This window comes from Stegostoma tigrinum, chromosome 16, assembly GCF_030684315.1.
Source record: "Stegostoma tigrinum isolate sSteTig4 chromosome 16, sSteTig4.hap1, whole genome shotgun sequence".
In the NCBI taxonomy this organism is placed as follows: domain Eukaryota; kingdom Metazoa; phylum Chordata; class Chondrichthyes; order Orectolobiformes; family Stegostomatidae; genus Stegostoma; species Stegostoma tigrinum.
Window position 1 is genome coordinate 40,967,503 of NC_081369.1, and position 18,892 is coordinate 40,986,394.

Below are 18,892 nucleotides of genomic sequence, written 5' to 3' on the forward strand. Positions count from 1 at the left end.
ATGGAGAGAAAAGAAGATAGGTGGAGAGGAGAGTATAGGTGGGGAGATGGGGAGGGGATAGGTTAGTCCAGGGAAGACGGATAGGTCAAGGAGGCGGGATGAGGTAGTAGGTCGGAAATGGAGGTGTGGCTTGAGGTGGGAGGAAGGGATGGGTGAGAGGAGGAACAGGTTAGGGAAGCGGAGACAGGCTGGGCTGGTTTTGGGATGCAGTGGGTGGAGGGGACGAGCTGGGCTGGTTTGGTGATGCAGTGGGAGGAGGCGAAGGACTGGGCTGGTTTTGGGGTGCAATATGGATTAAATTAAAACAAGAGTCTGATTTCTGACCACAGATGATCATCTCAAAATTAAGTTTAAATTCTTTGCAGGGGCCCACCTGATCTACATGGCGTCAATTGGAAACATTACCCTCTATGCGTCCTCTGCACAACCAGGAATGATCTCTGTTGACAATGCCACTCAGCACCTTTTTGGTCCGGGTGTTCATAAAATGACCATTCATGTTCTGAATAACTTAACATTGGAAGAGACATCTTGGGATATTAGTCTTCATTTAATGGAGCCACTTGTTGCTTTAGAGACCACATTAGGTTCAATTATTCTGACACCATTGAATGATCTTCCACTAAGTATCGCAGTTTTAGATGGTAGCCCAGTACGGAGACAATTTGAAGAATTCCCCATGAATCTAAATATTAATGCTGCAGCGAGTCATTCAAAAGTCAATTGGAGCATTCTGAAGAATTCTAAAGGTAAGAAACTCTTTGGAGACTTATAAAAATCATAAAACTTGTATTAAATGTTAAGATTATTAGCATATATGTATATATAATATGTCAATCTTTCAAATTATTACAGTCAAATTATTTGTAGTTGCACCAATTAGGTACAAAGGATTGAGAGGAATAATAGGTAACCTGTTGTTTAAAATAAAAGATAATGTTATCTGTACATACAGGCAAAGGGGTGTATTAGTAAGAATAATGGGTATAGGTTTAGGTACAGGCAAAATTAATTTAAAATTAAAATTAAAGACTTCAAATGAAAAAGCAAATAGAAATCAATGTCAAAAATTTTCACAGCTTCTCTGAAGATTTAGCAAGAAACTGCACTGTCAAGTGCAGAAGTGAGCCATGTCAACAGGTAGATTCATGTTTGATTTTCTCTGCTGACCTGTGTTGTTTGTACCCAGGCTGGATTTACAATTAACCTCAACACCACTGGATTACGGGAGTTGGGGAAAGTCACTCGAAACCCATTCATTGTTATATACTGAACGTGGCTGGAAGATGTACTGCCACTGAAACTGAGTATTGGATTCTGCTGTAATTGCTCCCAGGATCAAATTGTCCATCAGCAGGATGTCACCTGTAGTCCCTTACAAGGATCTGTATTAGGGCCTCAATTATGATCTATTAATGGCATAGAAAGTCACATGTCCAAAATTTGTTGAGTAAACAAAGTCAGGTGGCATTATAGACAGTATAGATGACAGCTTAAAATTGCAAAGGCGTATTGACAAACTAAGGTGAATGCATAAAACTATGGATGTGGAGTTCAATGTAAGCAGACATGAGGTTGTCCATTTTGGACCCCAAAAATATAGATCAGGCTACTTTCAAGATGGTATGAAGTTATGTACAATGAATATTCAAAGATACTTGGAGGTTCAGGTGCATAGATTTTTAAAACGTCATGAACAGGTGCAAAATATAATCGAGAAAGCTAATGGAATGCAAGGCCTTAATATCGAAAGGACTAAAGTATAAGGATGCAGACATAATGCTGGAGTTACACAAAACCCTGGGTAGATTCCACTTGGAGAGGTCTGAGCAGATCTGGGAAAGATATATTGGCTTTGGATGGAGTACAATGTAGGTTTACAAGAATGATAACTGGACTTCACAGGTGATGTTATGAGGAGAGAGTACACAAAATAGGCTTGTTTTCTCTAAAACTTAAGGGGGTGAACTGAGCAAAGTCTTCAAATATTGGCAGGAAAAGACAGGGTAGATTGAAAGAAATCATTTCCACAGGTGGGTCTGAGAATTCGGGTCAGACTATTCAGGCAAGATCTTTGGAAGCACGTCTACACCAGAAGGGTGGAAGAGGTTTGGAACTCTCTTCCACAAATGGTAGTGGATGCTGGATCTGTTAGTAATTCTGAATCTGAGTCAGATAAGCAAAGGAGTTCAGGGATATGTGGCAAAGACAGGTATATGGAGTTAGGCCACAGACTGAGTCTGAGATGGTTGGTTGAGGGACATGTAGTGTATAAGACTTCAGGTAAGTCAGGTGGCAGACATGAGGGTAGTGCCCATTACTAAGAAGGTGCTAGGGAAGCTGAAAGACCTGAATGTGGTTAAATCACCTGGACTGACTGACCACCCCGCAGGGTTCTGAGGGAGATAGCAGAGGAGCTTGTGAAGACATTGGTGGTGATCTTTCAGTAATCTCTAGTGTCACGGAGCGTTCCAGAGGACTGGAAAATTGTTTATGTAACACCCCTGTTTAAGAAGGGAGGGAGGCCGAAGCCAGGAAAATATAGGCCAGTTAGCCAGACCTCAGTTGTCGGTAAGATTTTAAGAGTCCATTACTAAGAACGAGTTTGCAGATTACTTGGAAGTGCACAGTAAAATGGGGCAGAGCCAGCACAGCTTCATCAAGGGGAGTTCATGCCTGACAAATTTTTGGAATTCTTTGAGGATGTTGCAAGCTAGTTAGATGGAGGAGAGCCAGTGGACATGATCTCTTTGGATTTCCAGAAGGCCTTCGATAAGGTGCTGCACAGGAAGCTTCTAAATAAGATAAGAGCCCATGGCATTAGTGACAAGGTACTGGCATGGTTAGAGGATTGGCTGACTGGCAGAAAGGGTCTTTTTCAGGATGACAGCCAGTGACTAGTGGAATGCCACATGTGTCAGTGTTGGGACACAACTATGCACATTATACATTTACGATCTGGACAAATCAACCGAAGGAATTGTAGCTAAGTTTGCAGATGACCCCAAGATAGATGGAAGGACAGGCAGTGTTGAGGAAGAATAGAGGCTGCAAAAGGACTTGGAACAGGCTAAGAGGGTGGCAAACAAGTTGAAGATGGAATACAATCAGGGAGTGTGTGAGGTTATGCACTCTGGTAGAAAGAATAGTAGTGTAGGCTATTTTCTAAATTGGGAAAGGCTTTGGAAATTTGAAGCTTGGGAGTCCTAGCTCACGGTTCTCTTAAGGTTCTCAGGAACTGAGATGAGGAAGAATTTCATCAGCTAGAGGGTGAATCTGTGGAACTCATTGCAGCAGAAGGCTGTGGAGGTCATGTCATTGAGTGTATTTAAGACTGAGTAAGATTGATTCTTGATTACGTAGGGAGATCAAGGGGAGTCGGCAGGATGATGGGGTTGAAAAACGTATCAGACATGATCAAATGGTCTAATTCTGCTCCTATATTTTATGGTCTTATAGAAGGCTTCTAACATGAACTGTAGCACTGACAGAAAAATTCACGCTGAAGCTCTGTATTAGGTGGTGGATATCCCCCGTCCACAACAAAGTCATATTTCACGACAAAGTGTTTTTGTTTAATAGCCAATATGTACAGCTGTAAGGTTGGGGATTCTTGTGGTGAAATGGTAGTGTCCTTATCACTCCAACTAAAGCAGTGGGTTTAAACCCTCCCATTGCAGAGGGGTGCCATAGCACTTCTGAACATGTTGATTAAAAATATCTACAGGCATAAAGGCAGAGTTTCTCGCTGACATTTTGTGAAAATGATTTCAGTGAAAGATTAATGCTAAATATTTGGCATTTTGAATGTATATTTTGCTTTTCTTGTTGGACAGCATGTGTTTTCTAACATCTTCTCCATGTACTTTGTCAGGTTCTCTCATGAGAAAGTTAATGAGGGTAAGTTGTTTTTTACATAAATGTATGTGATTTTATAAATCATATAGATTGGAGATTTTCTCTGGAATTAACATCAGTAACCTACTTGCAATAGTGTTGTGGAAGTTTTGACAGTCTACATGATTGTATAGTGTGTGCTTAACCTGTAAATTATAGCTACATTGGCAAGATGTCCCAATTATTTGAGAGAGAGAAGACAAAAATGAATAATCTAACTCATATTAAATAAAACATTGAGCATTTAAACTTTAATTTGACATATTCCAATTCTCTTCAAAACTGTTATGTTATCCTCACTTAATGTAATCTGTGCTATTGGATATTATCATGAGCTCAAGCAATCTAGAAGGAAAAAGAATAATAGCAATCAGATGAAATTCTTATGGATCATATTGTGTGTTTGGTCACTGCATTTTTTTGCCATTGTGGCAGATAATTATATTTGCTTACGCACAGTTCGAAAGAAATGGAGGCAAGGACAGCAACGAAAATGGTGGCAGCAAGGAAAACGAGGGCAATGAGGACAGCGAAGAAAAGAAGGAAGATAGCAGGAGCGAAGAAAAGAAGGAAGATAGCGGGAGCAAAGAAAAGAAGTGTGATATTGGGAGCGAAGAAAAGAAGAGCGATAACGGGAGCGAAGAAAAGAAGGACGATAACGGGAGCGAAGAAAAGAAGGATGATAACGGGAGCGAAGAAAAGAAGGACGATAACGGGAGCGAAGAAAAGAAGGACGATAAAGGCAGCGAAGAAAAGAAGGACGATAACGGGAGCGAAGAAAAGAAGGACAATAGAGGCAGTGAAGAAAAGAAGGGCGATAACGGGAACGAAGAAAAGAAGGGCGATAAAGGCAGCAAAGAAAAGAAGGGCGATAAAGGCAGCGAAGAAAAGAAGGGCGATAAAGGCAGCGAAGAAAAGAAGGACGATAACGGGAACGAAGAAAAGAAGGACAATAGAGGCAGCGAAGAAAAGAAGGGCGATAAAGGCAGCGAAGAAAAGAAGGACGATAACGGGAACGAAGAAAAGAAGGACAATAGAGGCAGCGAAGAAAAGAAGGGCGATAAAGGCAGCAAAGAAAAGAAGGGCGATAAAGGCAGCGAAGAAAAGAAGGGCGATAAAGGCAGCGAAGAAAAGAAGGATGATAAAGGCAGCGAAGAAAAGAAGGACGATAAAGGCAGCGAAGAAAAGAAGGATGATAAAGGCAGCGAAGAAAAGAAGGACGATAACAGCAACAAAGATGGCTTCCTATTTTGGACATTTACACACTCTTTTAAAGTAAGTGTGCCAGCTTCATCTTGTACAATCTGTTTTCATAAGCAATGCCAAAATCAAGTTTTTTGAATTTGTTACTCAGAGGAATGCCACACTTTTAAAACTATTAATTCATGGGATATGCAAATCGTAGGTTGAGCCAACATTTATTGCCTGCCCCTAGTTGCCCTGGAGAAGGTGGTAGTGAGCTGCCTTCTTGAATCTCTGCAGTTCACATGCTGTACATTGACACACAATGCTCTTAGGGAGGGAATTTCAGGATTTTTGACCCAACGACAGTGAAAGAATGACGATATATATCTAAGTCAGAATGGTGGGTGGTTTTGAGGGGGACATGCTGGCAGTTGCGTTCCCATGTATCTGCTGCCCTTGTCCTTCCAGATAGTATTGGTTGTCGGACCTAAGAACCTACAAAAGACCTTTCAATCCATCAAGCCTACTCCATCCAGAGTTCAAGCAACTATTCTATGACAAACAACCCTCATTCACCATTTCTCATCCCTTCTTTTTAAGAGATTGTAGTTTCTCTCTAATTCTCCTGATTTCTGGGAGTTGTTCCAAATAGTTACTCTTTTATGAAGAACTTTTCTCTCAATTGCATTTCTTGCTCAAAGCTTGTGAATTTTGTACTTGTGGCAGCAAATCTTTTCTTGCTGTTTCTATTAAGTAGCTTGATGTCTCAGCAATACTTTTCATTTAATTTGTGTTTCTCCAGCAAAAATAAGTTAAGTTGGAGAATTAACTCAAGGAGACAAAGGGACTGAAATCATTTGGTCCCTTGTCTCTATTCTATTACACAACATTTCTTAAAAAATGAGTGACCTAAACTGTATGACACATCCAAAATTGGTCTCAACTTTGTTGTGTATAATATCAGTTTAAATTGTAATTCGTAAAAGCATACACTAATGGCATTCTCAGAAAGAGAGCGAAGTACTAGTGACATTCAAAATCTGAAATAACTGGTTCAAACTGACCAGATGCTTTCACCATGTTGTCAATGATCATACAAGTGGCAGCCACAGCTCAGTTGATAGTTGACTTGCCCCTGAATCACATGATTATAAGTCCCATTTAAACTTGACACTATCGTGCATTTAAAGGATTTTAAAGCAAAGTACTGTGGATGTGAAGTAAGCATGTGGCAGAGAAACTCAGCAGGTCAGATAGCATCTGCGAGAAGCAAAGCACAGGAGAGAATCTTACAGGTTTGAGTGATATGGGCTCAGGCAGGATTTGTAGTAGAATGATGTGTAAGTCTGGTAATGCCCATCTAGACATTGGGAGCCATCATTTATGCTTTTGACGTGGGTGCAGTGAGTTTCTCACTAGGCAGTGAGAAGTTTCCAATTGAAGGGATGTTATTGCTTGTTAAACACCTTATTAACAGCTAAGTTCACCTATTTAATATTCCAACTTTCTCATAACAAATGTGCCACTTTATCTAGATATTGGAGGTCAGAGCAAGTACCTGATAACTTCAGCCTTCCACTTGCTGAAGGATCATGACATTGGACTTCAGGTACTAACATCTCCGTGCACACCAGCCACATCCACAGGCATTGGCATCCAACACATGCCAACTTCTAAGAATCCTTGTGGAGCAACTTGGATCCATGGATCTGCACTTCAGTGCTGCACCTCAGACTGTGCTGGCAGTTATCAGTGTAATGCTGCAGCAAGGACACTGTGCACTCTGGGACATGTACCTAGCTCATGGCCTGGACCTGAATGTATCTCTGAGCTATTCACTCACTGTCATCGCACTCACCCACTCTAAGCCTACCTGGTTGTTCACAGCATCCTGTCTTGCATGGCTTTGCCTTGCCTTTATGCGCTTTGGCTGCTCAGCCAGAGATACAGGCTCATTGTTACAAAGTGGAGGTTGAGAACTAAAACTGAAACACCCAAACAGGAGCACCTCACCCTATAATCTGTAAAAGAAATGTGAAAAATGGTGTAACCTGCCTTTTAGCAACTTCTGGTGATTAAAAATAAATCCAGACTTTACAAATCAACAAATATCAATTTATCTAACTTTAACAGTGAACAAATTAACAAAATTGTTAACAAACTGAATAAATCCCTTCTAACTGCTAAATATTCCTGAATAAAACAAAATTCTAACAGTATGCTGTTCCAATAAGTACAAATCCCACTTGTATAAAATGAAAAATAGAATCTAGTCTCTGAAAATTACAGCCAGGTGATATGTCTTCCAGAATGTTCTTCTCTGTCCCAGAGTGCACAGTGTCCTTGCTGCAGCATTACACTGATAACCGCCAGCACAACCCGAGGTGCAGCACTGAAGTACAGAAGTGTCCTGCACATGGATCCGAGTTGCGCCATGAGGATTCTTAAAGGTTGGCACATGTTGGATGCCAATATCTGTGGATTTGAGGTGCATGTAACTGTTGCTCATGGAGATGTTAGTGCCCAAAGTCCGATGTACCTACTCTGATGATTCTTCGGTCAGGAATATTAACTAATTGTGCCTTTGGTACTGTTGTATTTAGATGGTACTTTCTGTAAGACATAGAGGAGTCTGTGACAGCCAGTGATTCTCTTTTGAGAACTGAGGCCTGTTAACTGTGGCAGATGGCAATTAGCTCTGTCTGCAGTTTAGTCCAACTGTCCCCGTCTTTTGTATTCTTGATGACATATCAATATCTCTTACAATAGGATTTGTCCTGTGTTGTCAAAACCATCAGATTTAAATTTAATTGCTTTTTGGTATCTAAGTGCCTGGTTCAAAGTGATTGGCTTAATTCAAAAGCTTATTGTCTTGGTAAAACAAATACTGCTGCTTGGCCTGCTAACTGTATGGCCTTTCAAGGCAAATGTTTCAATTCTGATTCTCTCTGTGAACTTGCAGACTTTCAAGCTGCTGCTCACGGACAACCATTTTAAATCTCTAAGCACGGAAAAGCACATGATCATTTAAAGACACCGCATAATGCTTTGTTTCCCCCTCCACCCCCCAGCATTTTATAAACACCAAATTCTGACTTCCTGCCTCACTCCAAAAGAACTCTACCCAGCTTCGCTACCATATCAGTCTTCCTGTACTGTTTAGTGCAGTCAAGTCAAGGTTCCCAGTACAGTATGTCAAGGGCAGCCTCCCATACCAGCCCAGGGCTTGGACATGGTCAGTCAGCCACTCCAAGCAGTCTCGGGGTACTCTCCCTATAAAGGGGTGAGGAACTGAGTGTCAAGCAGCCCACTACATGTCTTGATTGTTCCTGCTATACTGGGGTCTATTTACCTTCTAACCTGAGAGACAGGTAGATAGTAAGGGAGGTGGGAGTGAATGGAACAGCTACTACTTTTGGTCAAGATGAGGAGGTGTTCTGAATGTGTGAGTAGGCAGTGCATAGGGCATGCAGAGCTGGTGCTTTGGGGGTTGGGGGTGGGTGAGACCACATGAGGGAAGATGTAGAGGGCAATAGCAAGTGGGTTAGAACATGGGTCTCAGTGGGCGGTGGGTACAGTAGCAGAGCTAGACTGAGCATGAGGTATCAGAGATTAGATGGTGACACTTAGGCTGGTGGAGTGAGAGTGTAATTGAGTTGCACATTCCTCCAAATAGCCGAGACTGCTTTAACCTGGGTGCCAACATTGGACCAGTTTGGCAAGGTCTGGTGTAGTGGCTGGCACCCAGGATGGAGGACGTCCCATGCCTGGACCACCCCATCCAACAGGACCGCCAGGTTCCTGCCCACAAAGTGGGGCACAGATTTCCCCGTCTGCTGTATCAGAGGCAAATGTCAAGAAGCTATGCACGGGATAGTTCCAGACAAGCAGTGACTATCTGGGTACGCAACAGACATTGAAGATGGCATGGATGTAAACACTGCTGACCATTTCTGGGATACCCTGACAATGGCTAGTTGTTCTGGAACAGTGCTTGGTAGGATTGTGCTGAAATAGGACATGAGGAATGACGTGGGATGGGTAGATAGTAAATGAGGTGAGTTAGGTAAGCAGCTCGCTTAATCAGCATCCTATCTGCTGCAATAAACATACACTCTCCTCATCACCAATATACAATGGTAATAGTGCATACTATGTACACAATGCACTGTGACAATTCACCAAGGCTCCTGCAGCAATACATTCAAACAACAACCTCTACCATCTGGAAGGACAAGGGCAACAAAGGCATGGAAACACCTAGTTTCTCTTCAAGCCACATATCATCCTGACTTGGAACTATATCACTATTTCTAGATTGTTACTGGGTCAAAATCCTGGAACTCACCTCCTGACAGTACATGGTATATCCCTACACAAAAAGGACTGCTGCAGTTCTAATACCTATTCATCCTCAAGAAGGTTGAGGAACAAATGTTGGCATAACCAATGTTGCTCATAACCCATGGAAATAGATCCTTCAGTCTAACTTGTCAGCACCGACCAGATATCTAAATAAATCTGGTCTTATTTGCCAGCATTTGGCCCATATTCCTCTGAACCCTTCCTATTTATATACCGATCCAGATGCCTTTTTCTTGGAGTTTACATCAACCCGGAAACAAATGTCAAAAACTGAATTAATAGCAATACAGTTCATGCTCAAGTTCACACATATACATGCTTTTATACGATTACAGTATTTTAGAATTGAATTTAGATTATTAAGAATGAATTGCATATGAGGAGTAATACCAATGACAGGAAAGTGAACATTTTTTCTGTAGTGTTGCATCAGCTGCATGAGTGTAAATATATCTGTCTTTGAGTTAATGTTGACTTGCATGCAGCACAAAGACAAGGCCATAATCCATTTTATCCAGCTGCTGATCTCCTCCTCTGTATTCCAATACTATAAAACCAGAGTTGAAAATCAAGAAGGGTAACAATAGGTTTCCTTCTTCTCCAAACAGTAGAAAAATGTTAACAAGAGACAAGGGAGAATGGTAGAAATCTGGGGAAAATGACATGATTTCTCATTAATGTGTTTTATGTTTATCCTGGAATCATTTGGATCTTGAGGAGGTGACAGAAGAGTTAATGGTGAACTTCTCCTATGCAGTAAAAAATGTTGATGACATGATAAAATTGGAGCAAGCATCAGTATTTCTGGATCATCTGACTAGTATCCGCAGTAATATGACATATACAATTCAGGTAAGCAGGATTCAGCATACTCAATTATATCTGCCAAATTTAAATGTGAATTTATTAAAGTTCAATATTACATAGAGTCCCCACAGTGTGGAAACTGACCAATCAGCCCAACAATCTGCCTTCTTGTTTTTGCTTCCAAAGTGAATAACCTCACATTTATCCAAATTGTACTGCATCTGCCATTGATTTGCCCATACACCCAACCTGTCGAGATCATGCTGAAGGATCTCTGCATCCTCATCACAGTTTTCCCTCCCACCCAACTTGGTATCATTTCCAAACTTTGAGATGTTACATTTTATTTCCTCATCCAAATCATTAATATAATACATATTAAAAATAATAATCAAAAATAATAATAACAAAAATCCTGGCTATTTTACAATGCTGTTTCATCCTGTAGCAAATGACAAGCTACTCCAACCAGTATCAGTGTCAATGAGTTAATTACACAGTTGTAGTATTTGCAGCATTTGATGGAAATGCTTGAAGGACAAAGGAGAAGAGGCTGATACAACAATAATGCTTTTCAAATGCTTGTAATGGAACAATATGTAACTCCTTTAGTACTTAGGTGAAGCACTTAAATTAACAGTGGAGGTAATAATTCTGTCAGCCAGGTAACATAGAGTGAATACTAGGATGAATTTTCGGGACACCCTGAAGTCAGCCACAGTGGTGGGAGGAGAGGGGAGGGGGTGCTGTTCTGAAAATATCATCATGCTAACTTCAAGGTGCTGATCTTGGTGGAGGAAGATATCTTGAAGCAGAGCTAACTCTCCTGAATGATGAGGTGGCCTCATCCTAGAAGAGGACGTTACTCCTCTCCCTCAGTCTCAAACATTAAAACCCGGCAGGCATCGATAAAATGAAGGACAACCTGAGTGACTCTGGTGCCCTGGAATGTTTTGATACAATCAGCGGATCTCTTCTTCAGGATAATTGGCAGCCACAGTGAGACCATTGTAGGGTATCGAAATGAGTCCCACTCTTCATCATCCCACCTTCATTCCCATTCCCAGTCAGGCAAAGTGGACAAAAGATTTCTCTTCAGACCCATTAGGGGCTCACTCCTCCTAACGCCTGAACTTTATATCAGAAGCAGGCTCGTGACCCCAAATCCAACCAGGATCCTGTTTCCAGTCACTTTGATGAAACTCCGCTCATGATTTCAATGGCTGAAAGAATCTGGCTGGAATATTGGAAGAAACCACATGACCAAAAGAGGAGCACCAAGTCAGGACATGATAAGTGTGAAGGAAGGTGATGGTTAAGGGTATAGAGACACTCAGCTGGCATAGGAGAACATTAGTCAGAATGTTACAACAATTGAAGTCTTATTTGCTCCTTGATTTTGTCTTCACATTTATTGGTGTTCTTTGGTGCTATCATTATGGCTGTTTAACGTACAGGAATAGGTATGTGCCTTCCTGAATGTCAAGAAAATAAAAGGATATTTTCTTTGCAGGTAAAAGCCAGTGAGGTGCTTTCGTTGCTGTGCTCACAGTTGTCGTACCTTCAGGCTAAAGGTGATAACTCTTCAGAAAGAATAGTCTCGGCTGCCAATTCTCTGTTTCATGCAGCTGATCATTTGCTGGATGCTATGGACATTGCCAGCATCAATGAGATGGTAAAATATCTGTATCAATACTGTTCACAGTCTGCGGCTATGGTTAGAGATGGAACATGTATGGAGGAATACAAACACATAATAAATGAAAGATGGACCACCTAAAATCATTTATCATGCTAAAATATCCCAAGATTTCACACAGAACCAGTTTTTGAAATTCAGGGACAGATAAGTAACAGAATAAAGTATGTTAATATGAAACCACCTTCTCCTCTCCGTAGCATATTAATGAACGTACAATTCAAAGAGACCCTGACCAAATTCTCTACTTTTGAACATTGTTAGTGATAACAAACCACAAAATGAAAGTGTGATTTACACAATAAGTAGTTAGAATTAACATTCCAAAATATTTATTTTTGTTTCACAAAATGCACTATGTCATACTGTCAAGCACCCAACTAACTGTTCCTATATAATCATTACACCAGAATTGTGATATACCCTAACTGTTACCCTAATCCATACACTGGAACACCTCTGACCCAGCAGCATGCATAATGAAGGAAATTTTGAGTGTTGAATTTCGGCGAAGATTTTGCTTCTGGCAGGTTAATTGATTGAACTCAGCAACCTTTTGTAGAATCATAGAACCCCCATAGTACAGAAGGAGGCCATTTGGCCTGTCAAGTCTGCAGTGACTCTTGACAGGGTCTTCCCACCCAGGCTCCCTACCCTATCCCTGCATTTAAAAATCACTGATCGACCTAACCTGTGCATCTCTAGTCATTAGACAATTTAGTATGGCCACAAAAGCAAAGTTTCTGGAAAAGTTCTGCAGGTCTGGCAGCATCTTTGAAGAAAGAAAACAGAGTTAACGTTTCGGGTCCGGTGACCCCTCCTCAGCTTTTCCAGCAACTTTGTTTTTGCTCCTGATTTACAGCAGTTAAGAACATAATAAGAACATAAGAACTAGAAGCAGGAATAGACCATCCGTCCCCTAGAGCCTACTCTGCCATTTAATAAGATCATGGCTGATCTTTTTGAAACTCAGCTCCACTTACCCGCCTACTCACCATAACCCTTAATTCCTTTACTGTTCAAAAATTTATCTAGCCTTGCCTTAAAAACCATTCAGTAAGGTAGCTTCAACTGCTTCACTGAGCAGGGAATTCCACAGATTCACAACCCTTTGGGTGAAGAAGTTCCTCCTTACCCCAATCCTAAATCTGCTTCTCTTTATTTTGAGGCGATGCCCTCTAGCCCTAGTTCTATCTGTTAACAGAAACAGCCACCCTGCCTCCACTTTATCTGTTCCCTTCATACTCTTATGTGTTTCTATAAAATCTCCCCTCATTCTTCTGAATTCCAATGAGTTCTTTCAGTTTTTATTTAGTTTGGCCAATCCACCTAACCTGCACGGGAAAAAGTAGAGAGGGAGGAACATACAAATTCCACACAGACCAACACCCAAGACTGGAATTGAATCTGCGTCCCGAGAGCTGACCACTGAACCACCACGCCACTCATTTACATTTTGTGTAATTAAAATCAACAAATACACACTTCTGGCAATTTGACCTGAACTGGTTGATGAAGCTCTCTCAAAAATAGGGAAATTGATAGACAACAGCACATCACAGCAGATCTCCTGAATTACAAAGTTTGTTTTAATTTTCTTTTCTAATTTGTATCTATATTATTAACCCCCTTCAAGATATACAAAAAATATTTTAATAAATTGCACAACCTCCAAACAAGGCATCAATTAATTATGAATTCATTGTCAGATTTAATATAAATTTCTTAAATTCTCCTTTATTCAAGCCTGTTGATGTGGGCAGTTTCTGCTGGTAAACTGAGATTACAGCCTCTGATTCACTAATCAGGGCTTCTACGCATTTTTCTGCAGACAAAAGCCAATAAAACATTTCATTACTTTGTTATTTCTAATTGATTTTGGGGATGGTTTTGTTACCAAGAAACTAAAAGCTTCTCATGATGTACAATATCCTTTTTTATGGGAGCTGCTTTCGTTCAAAGTCAGAGGTCACATGACACCAAGTTATAGTCCAACAGATTTATTTGAAATCACAAGCTTTCGGAGCATATCTCCTTCTTCAGGTGAAGAGTTGTTTTAGTTCAGTTACACAAGCATCATCTGCATTCTGACAATGGGATGCCTGCTGAAAATACACGAGAGTAATCAGAATGAGCTTCTCTGAATCCCTTGAAGGGACAAGGCTCAATTATTCCTGTTCAGAAAAGGATAAGTGCCAGGGTTTGGATTTCCAAGATTTCTGTTATATGCTATCGCGATTAATTACAGTGTCTCCTGGATTAGAATAACACAATTCAGTTATTTAGCAGACTACAACAAAGCACATTCCCAACATAGTGATCCTAATGCTGTTTTATCTATAGTACTCAATTGGGTAGAGTTGATGAGAATGTAACCAAAAATTGGGCCAGAACCTTTTGTTACACTCTCATCAGCTCTTCTCCATTGAGTGACATAGAGAAGATGAGGAAATGTGACCTGAAAATGTTGTAAGAAATAATGATTATTCTCAATATTTTTATTAGATGATGAGGAGAGCCAGCAGTACAATAGAGTCTCTAGAGAAAATACAAACTGTGCTCTTGACCATGTTAAAGGAAGGAGACAAACCAATTATCAAACAAGGACAGAAAGTTAACATGTACCTGAGGAGGTAATTCATTGCTATTAATACTGACATTAAAGCTCTAAACAAAATGTTTACCACAAACTGAAGTTTTGAGTTTGATTTTGTAAGGCTCCTTATTTCAGAAACCAATGTTTGTTCTTTTTATAGATAATGGGAACTGCAGATGCTGGAGAATCCGAGATAACAAAGTGTGGAGCTGGATGAACACAGCAGGCCAAGCAGCATCTCAGGAGCACAAAAGCTGATGTTTCAGGCCTAGACACTTCATCAGAAGACCCTCTGATGAAGGTCTAGGCCCGAAACGTCAACTTTTGTGCTCCTAAGATGCTGCTCAGCCTGCTGTGTTCATCCAGCTCCACACTTTGTTCTATTTAATATTTTAATGGTCATGTTCACATCTTAACATCTCTGCTACAATGACATAAATGTTTAATACACTACATCCTTCTGTATGTCATTGTAGCAGAGATGTTAAGATGTGAACATGACCATTAAAATATTAAATAGAACAAAGTGTGGAGCTGGATGAACACAGCAGGCTGAGCAGCATCTTAGGAGCACAAAAGTTGACGTTTCGGGCCTAGACCTTCATCAGAGGGTCTTCTGATGAAGTGTCTAGGCCTGAAACGTCAGCTTTTGTGCTCCTAAGATGCTGCTTGGCCTGCTGTGTTCATCCAGCTCCACACTTTGTTATCTTTATTCTTAAGCTGGAATGATAGACAAATATTTAATACACTACATCCTTCTGTATGTCATTGTAGCAGAGATGTTAAGATGTGAACATGACCATTAAAATATTAAATAGAACAATGTCATGCTAACATTGTAAAAGTTTTTCTCTGAATGTTATCAATATAAATATAGAGTTTTGTATTATTTTTGGATTCTTGGGGCTTTTTTGAAAATCCAGTCATAGGCTATACTGTAATGAAACTGAAAGGACCATCTGGCATTGAGCTAGATACTGGAAACAACAATGGCAAATGCAACCCTGTCAACTCTACTTTACTTTACCAACATCTGTGAGCTTATACCAAAATTGAGAGAACTGTCCCATGGACCCATCATGCAACACAGTCAAATCTGCAGAATCATGCCTTACAGATATTGTCCCACACATCACCACTACCGTTTCTGGTATGTCACTAAAGACATTGGATGCTCTAAGACATTGGGCCGTAACAACATTTTGACAATAATACTGAATATATGCACTCCAGAATATGTAACACCCCTAACCAAGCTATTTCAGTACAGCTATGACATTGGCATCTGCCCAACAATGTGGAAATACCCAAGCCTATGCTGTGCAATAAATGCAGGACAAATCAAAACAGCTAATTACAAGCTCAGTCTCCTCTGACTCAACTAAGGGATGGAGGGGGTCATCAATAATGCTATTAAGTGTCACTTGCAAAGGAATAAGCTTCTCAGACACACAGTTGGGGTTTCACCAGGGCTACTCAGCAACTGATCACATTACAGCCTTGCTTTCAACATAGACAAAAGAGCTGAATTCCAGAAGTAAAGTGTGTGAATGATCTTGAGTATGATAACAAAGACCCATTGCAAAGCCAGAATGAGTGGGAATTGATTGGAAACCCTGCAGAATGGAGTTATAGCTAGCACCTAGGAGGATGATTTTAGTTGTTAGACATCAGTCATCTCAGGCCCATATCGCTATGCACTGGCTGAGTTCCTCGGGATAGTGTCCTTTACCCAACAACCTTCAGCTGCTTCGTCAATGACTTTCCCTCCATCTTAAGGTCAGAAGTGGGCATGTTCACTGATGATTGCACAATGTTCAGCACCATTTGCAACTCGTCAGACACTGAGGCAATCCCTGTTCAAATACAGCTGGACGTGGACTTTGTTCAGTGTTGAACTGTTAAGTGGCAAGTAATATTTGTGCCACACGAGTGCCAGGCAATGACCATCTCTAAAAAAAGATTATTATAGACCACAAGAAGTTGGCAGTAGCAAAGTGGTAAAGTCACTGATAACCCAGAGCTGTAGGCTAGTATTGTGGGGGCATGGATTTGAATCCCACAATAGCAGATGGCACAATTTGTATTTCATAAAATCTGGACTCAAAAGCTAGTGTAACCATTATCATTTCGGAAAAAGCACAACTAATGGAAGGTCGAGCTGGAATGTGAAGCTTAACTTTTAAATAGCCATGAGAATCAATCAGTTCAAGTGCAGCTAGGCGTAGGCAACAAACCTGAACCTTAGCAGAAATGCCACCATTCCATGCAAAAATACATTTTGAACAAGTCTGAATCATATGAATACAGTGGCTACACGAACAGGCCAGAGTTAGGTATTCTGTTTCTCTGATGTCCATCTACCATCTGCAAGTGCACAAGTCAGGAATGTGATAGAATACTCCCCATTATCCAGACAAATTAACCCAATTAAACCACCCACCATATTCAGCATTCACTCTCTTCACCACTGGTGGTGAGTGGCAGCAGTATGTATCAGTTTTGAGCATTTTTTTTATGCCAGGTGACTCGCCAGAGCACTGAAATGACTCAGAGGCTGGTGTCCCATCACATTTACACATGGTAAGTCCTTGACACTGATCCAGCTCTCTCAGCCCCAGCTGTCAGAGTGAACAGAATCTCTGACACTCGTGTTTATATCTGTCAGCCAGGGCTCCGCAACTGGATCTACCCAGATCTAGAAACTCATTCTATGATTTCCACCTGGCTGACCTCATTACAATCTCCAGGCACTTCCAGCAGCACCCTCCAAATACATGAGCTTTATCACCTCGAAGGACAAGGGTAGCAGACACAAGTAACATAACATCCTGTACTAGAAACATACCACCATTCCTTCACTGTTGTAGGTCAAACTCCTGGAACACAGCTCTTAACAGTACTGTGGGTTTCCCTATCCCCCCCAAGAACTGGAGCAATTTAAGAAGTTCACCACTACCTTCTCAAGTGTAATTAGTAGTAAATGCCAGCCTTTCCAGTGATCTGTGATTTTAAGAGTAACTGTTGGATTAGTACTGTATAATCTGCAAGGTAACCTATGTTTTCACCACAGGATCAGATCAAGTAACTTGTCTGGAAGCACCATTTCTACCCCAGAACCTGTCCATGCTTATTTCACTTTCCCTTCTAAAAGTGCTTTAAACAACATCATTGAGAAGCATCCAGTGATACAAGTAAAAGTGAGTAACAAAATTTTCTTCACATCATGATATACTGAACAAGCATTAATCATATTAATAGAATGACACAGGATGGGAGTTTGCTCGCTCAGCTGGAAGGTTAGTTTTCAGACGTTTACGTCACCTTTTTATTTGAAAAAAATATACTTTATTCATAAGATGTACAAAAAAAACATATTTATACACCCACCCAGTCATGCAAGCCGCTCTGGGTTACCCGGGGGTACGTACACCAACTAAAGGAAAATAACAAACAAAGAAGAAAAAAACAAAGCAAATCCCCCGGCAGCCGTCACCCCACACAGTCCCAGTTGGCCCCCTGACCAATTGGGGAAGGCGCCAGCTGGGCCCAGTTACCAGATAGGGTTCTTTTTCGTATTCTGGACGAGGGGGTTCATACGGTGGTCTTTCCCCACCCCGCCTCGGCGGCGGCTGCCCCGAGCTTTAGCGCGTCCCTCAGCACGTAGTCCTGGACCTTGGAGTGCGCCAGTCTGCAACACTCGGTCGGGGTCAGTTCTTTCAGCTGGCACACCAGCAAGTTGCGGGCAGGCCAAAGAGCATCTTTCACCGCATTGATGGTCCTCCAGGCGTAGTTGATGTTGGTTTCGGTGTGCGTCCCAGGAAACAGCCCGTAGAGCACGGAGTCCCGCGTCACGGAGCTGCTTGGGACGAACCTTGACAAATACCACTGCATCCCCCTTCAGACCTCCTGCGTATAGGCACACTCCAGAAGGAGGTGATTGACAGTCTCGTCCGCCCCGCAGCCACCTCGAGGGCAGCGTGCGGTGGCGCAGAGATTCCGGGCATGCATAAAGGATTTCACTGGCAGAGCCCCTCTCACCGCCAGCCAAGCAATGTCCTTGTGCTTGTTTGAAAGTTCTGGCGATGAGGCATTCTGCCAAACGACTTTGACAGTCTGCGTGGGGAACCACACGACGGGATCCACCCTCTCCTTTTCCCGAAGGGTCTCGGGGATACTACGTGCTGACCACTGCCTGATGGCCTTGTGGTCAAAGGTGTTTCCTTTCAAAAATTTCTCCACGAAGGACAGGTGGTACGGAACAGTCCAACTACTCAGAGTGTTCCGCGGCAACGAGGCCAGGCCCATCCTTCGCAACACCGGGGACAGGTAGAACCTTAGTA

At 41.5% G+C, this 18,892-nt stretch overlaps 1 protein-coding gene and 1 long non-coding RNA gene across 2 annotated transcripts in view; both read left to right on the forward strand.

Moving 5' to 3' along the window:
* Positions 1-667: 667 nt before the first annotated feature.
* LOC125460018 (uncharacterized) lies at positions 668-4,432 on the forward strand. Its single transcript, XR_007249158.1, has 3 exons — positions 668-749; positions 3,875-3,900; positions 4,357-4,432. It is a non-coding gene; the product is annotated as an uncharacterized LOC125460018 (long non-coding RNA).
* Positions 4,433-4,576: 144 nt separating this feature from the next.
* Positions 4,577-18,892, forward strand: part of LOC125459953 (polycystin-1-like protein 2) — a 93,885-nt gene continuing 79,569 nt past the window's right edge. Inside the window, exons 1-7 of the mRNA XM_059651535.1 lie at positions 4,577-4,639; positions 4,681-5,172; positions 7,412-7,597; positions 10,168-10,299; positions 11,768-11,929; positions 14,459-14,586; positions 17,623-17,749. Of these exons, the coding sequence (XP_059507518.1) occupies positions 4,577-4,639; positions 4,681-5,172; positions 7,412-7,597; positions 10,168-10,299; positions 11,768-11,929; positions 14,459-14,586; positions 17,623-17,749 (1,290 nt within the window). The remainder of the gene's footprint in view (positions 4,640-4,680; positions 5,173-7,411; positions 7,598-10,167; positions 10,300-11,767; positions 11,930-14,458; positions 14,587-17,622; positions 17,750-18,892) is intronic.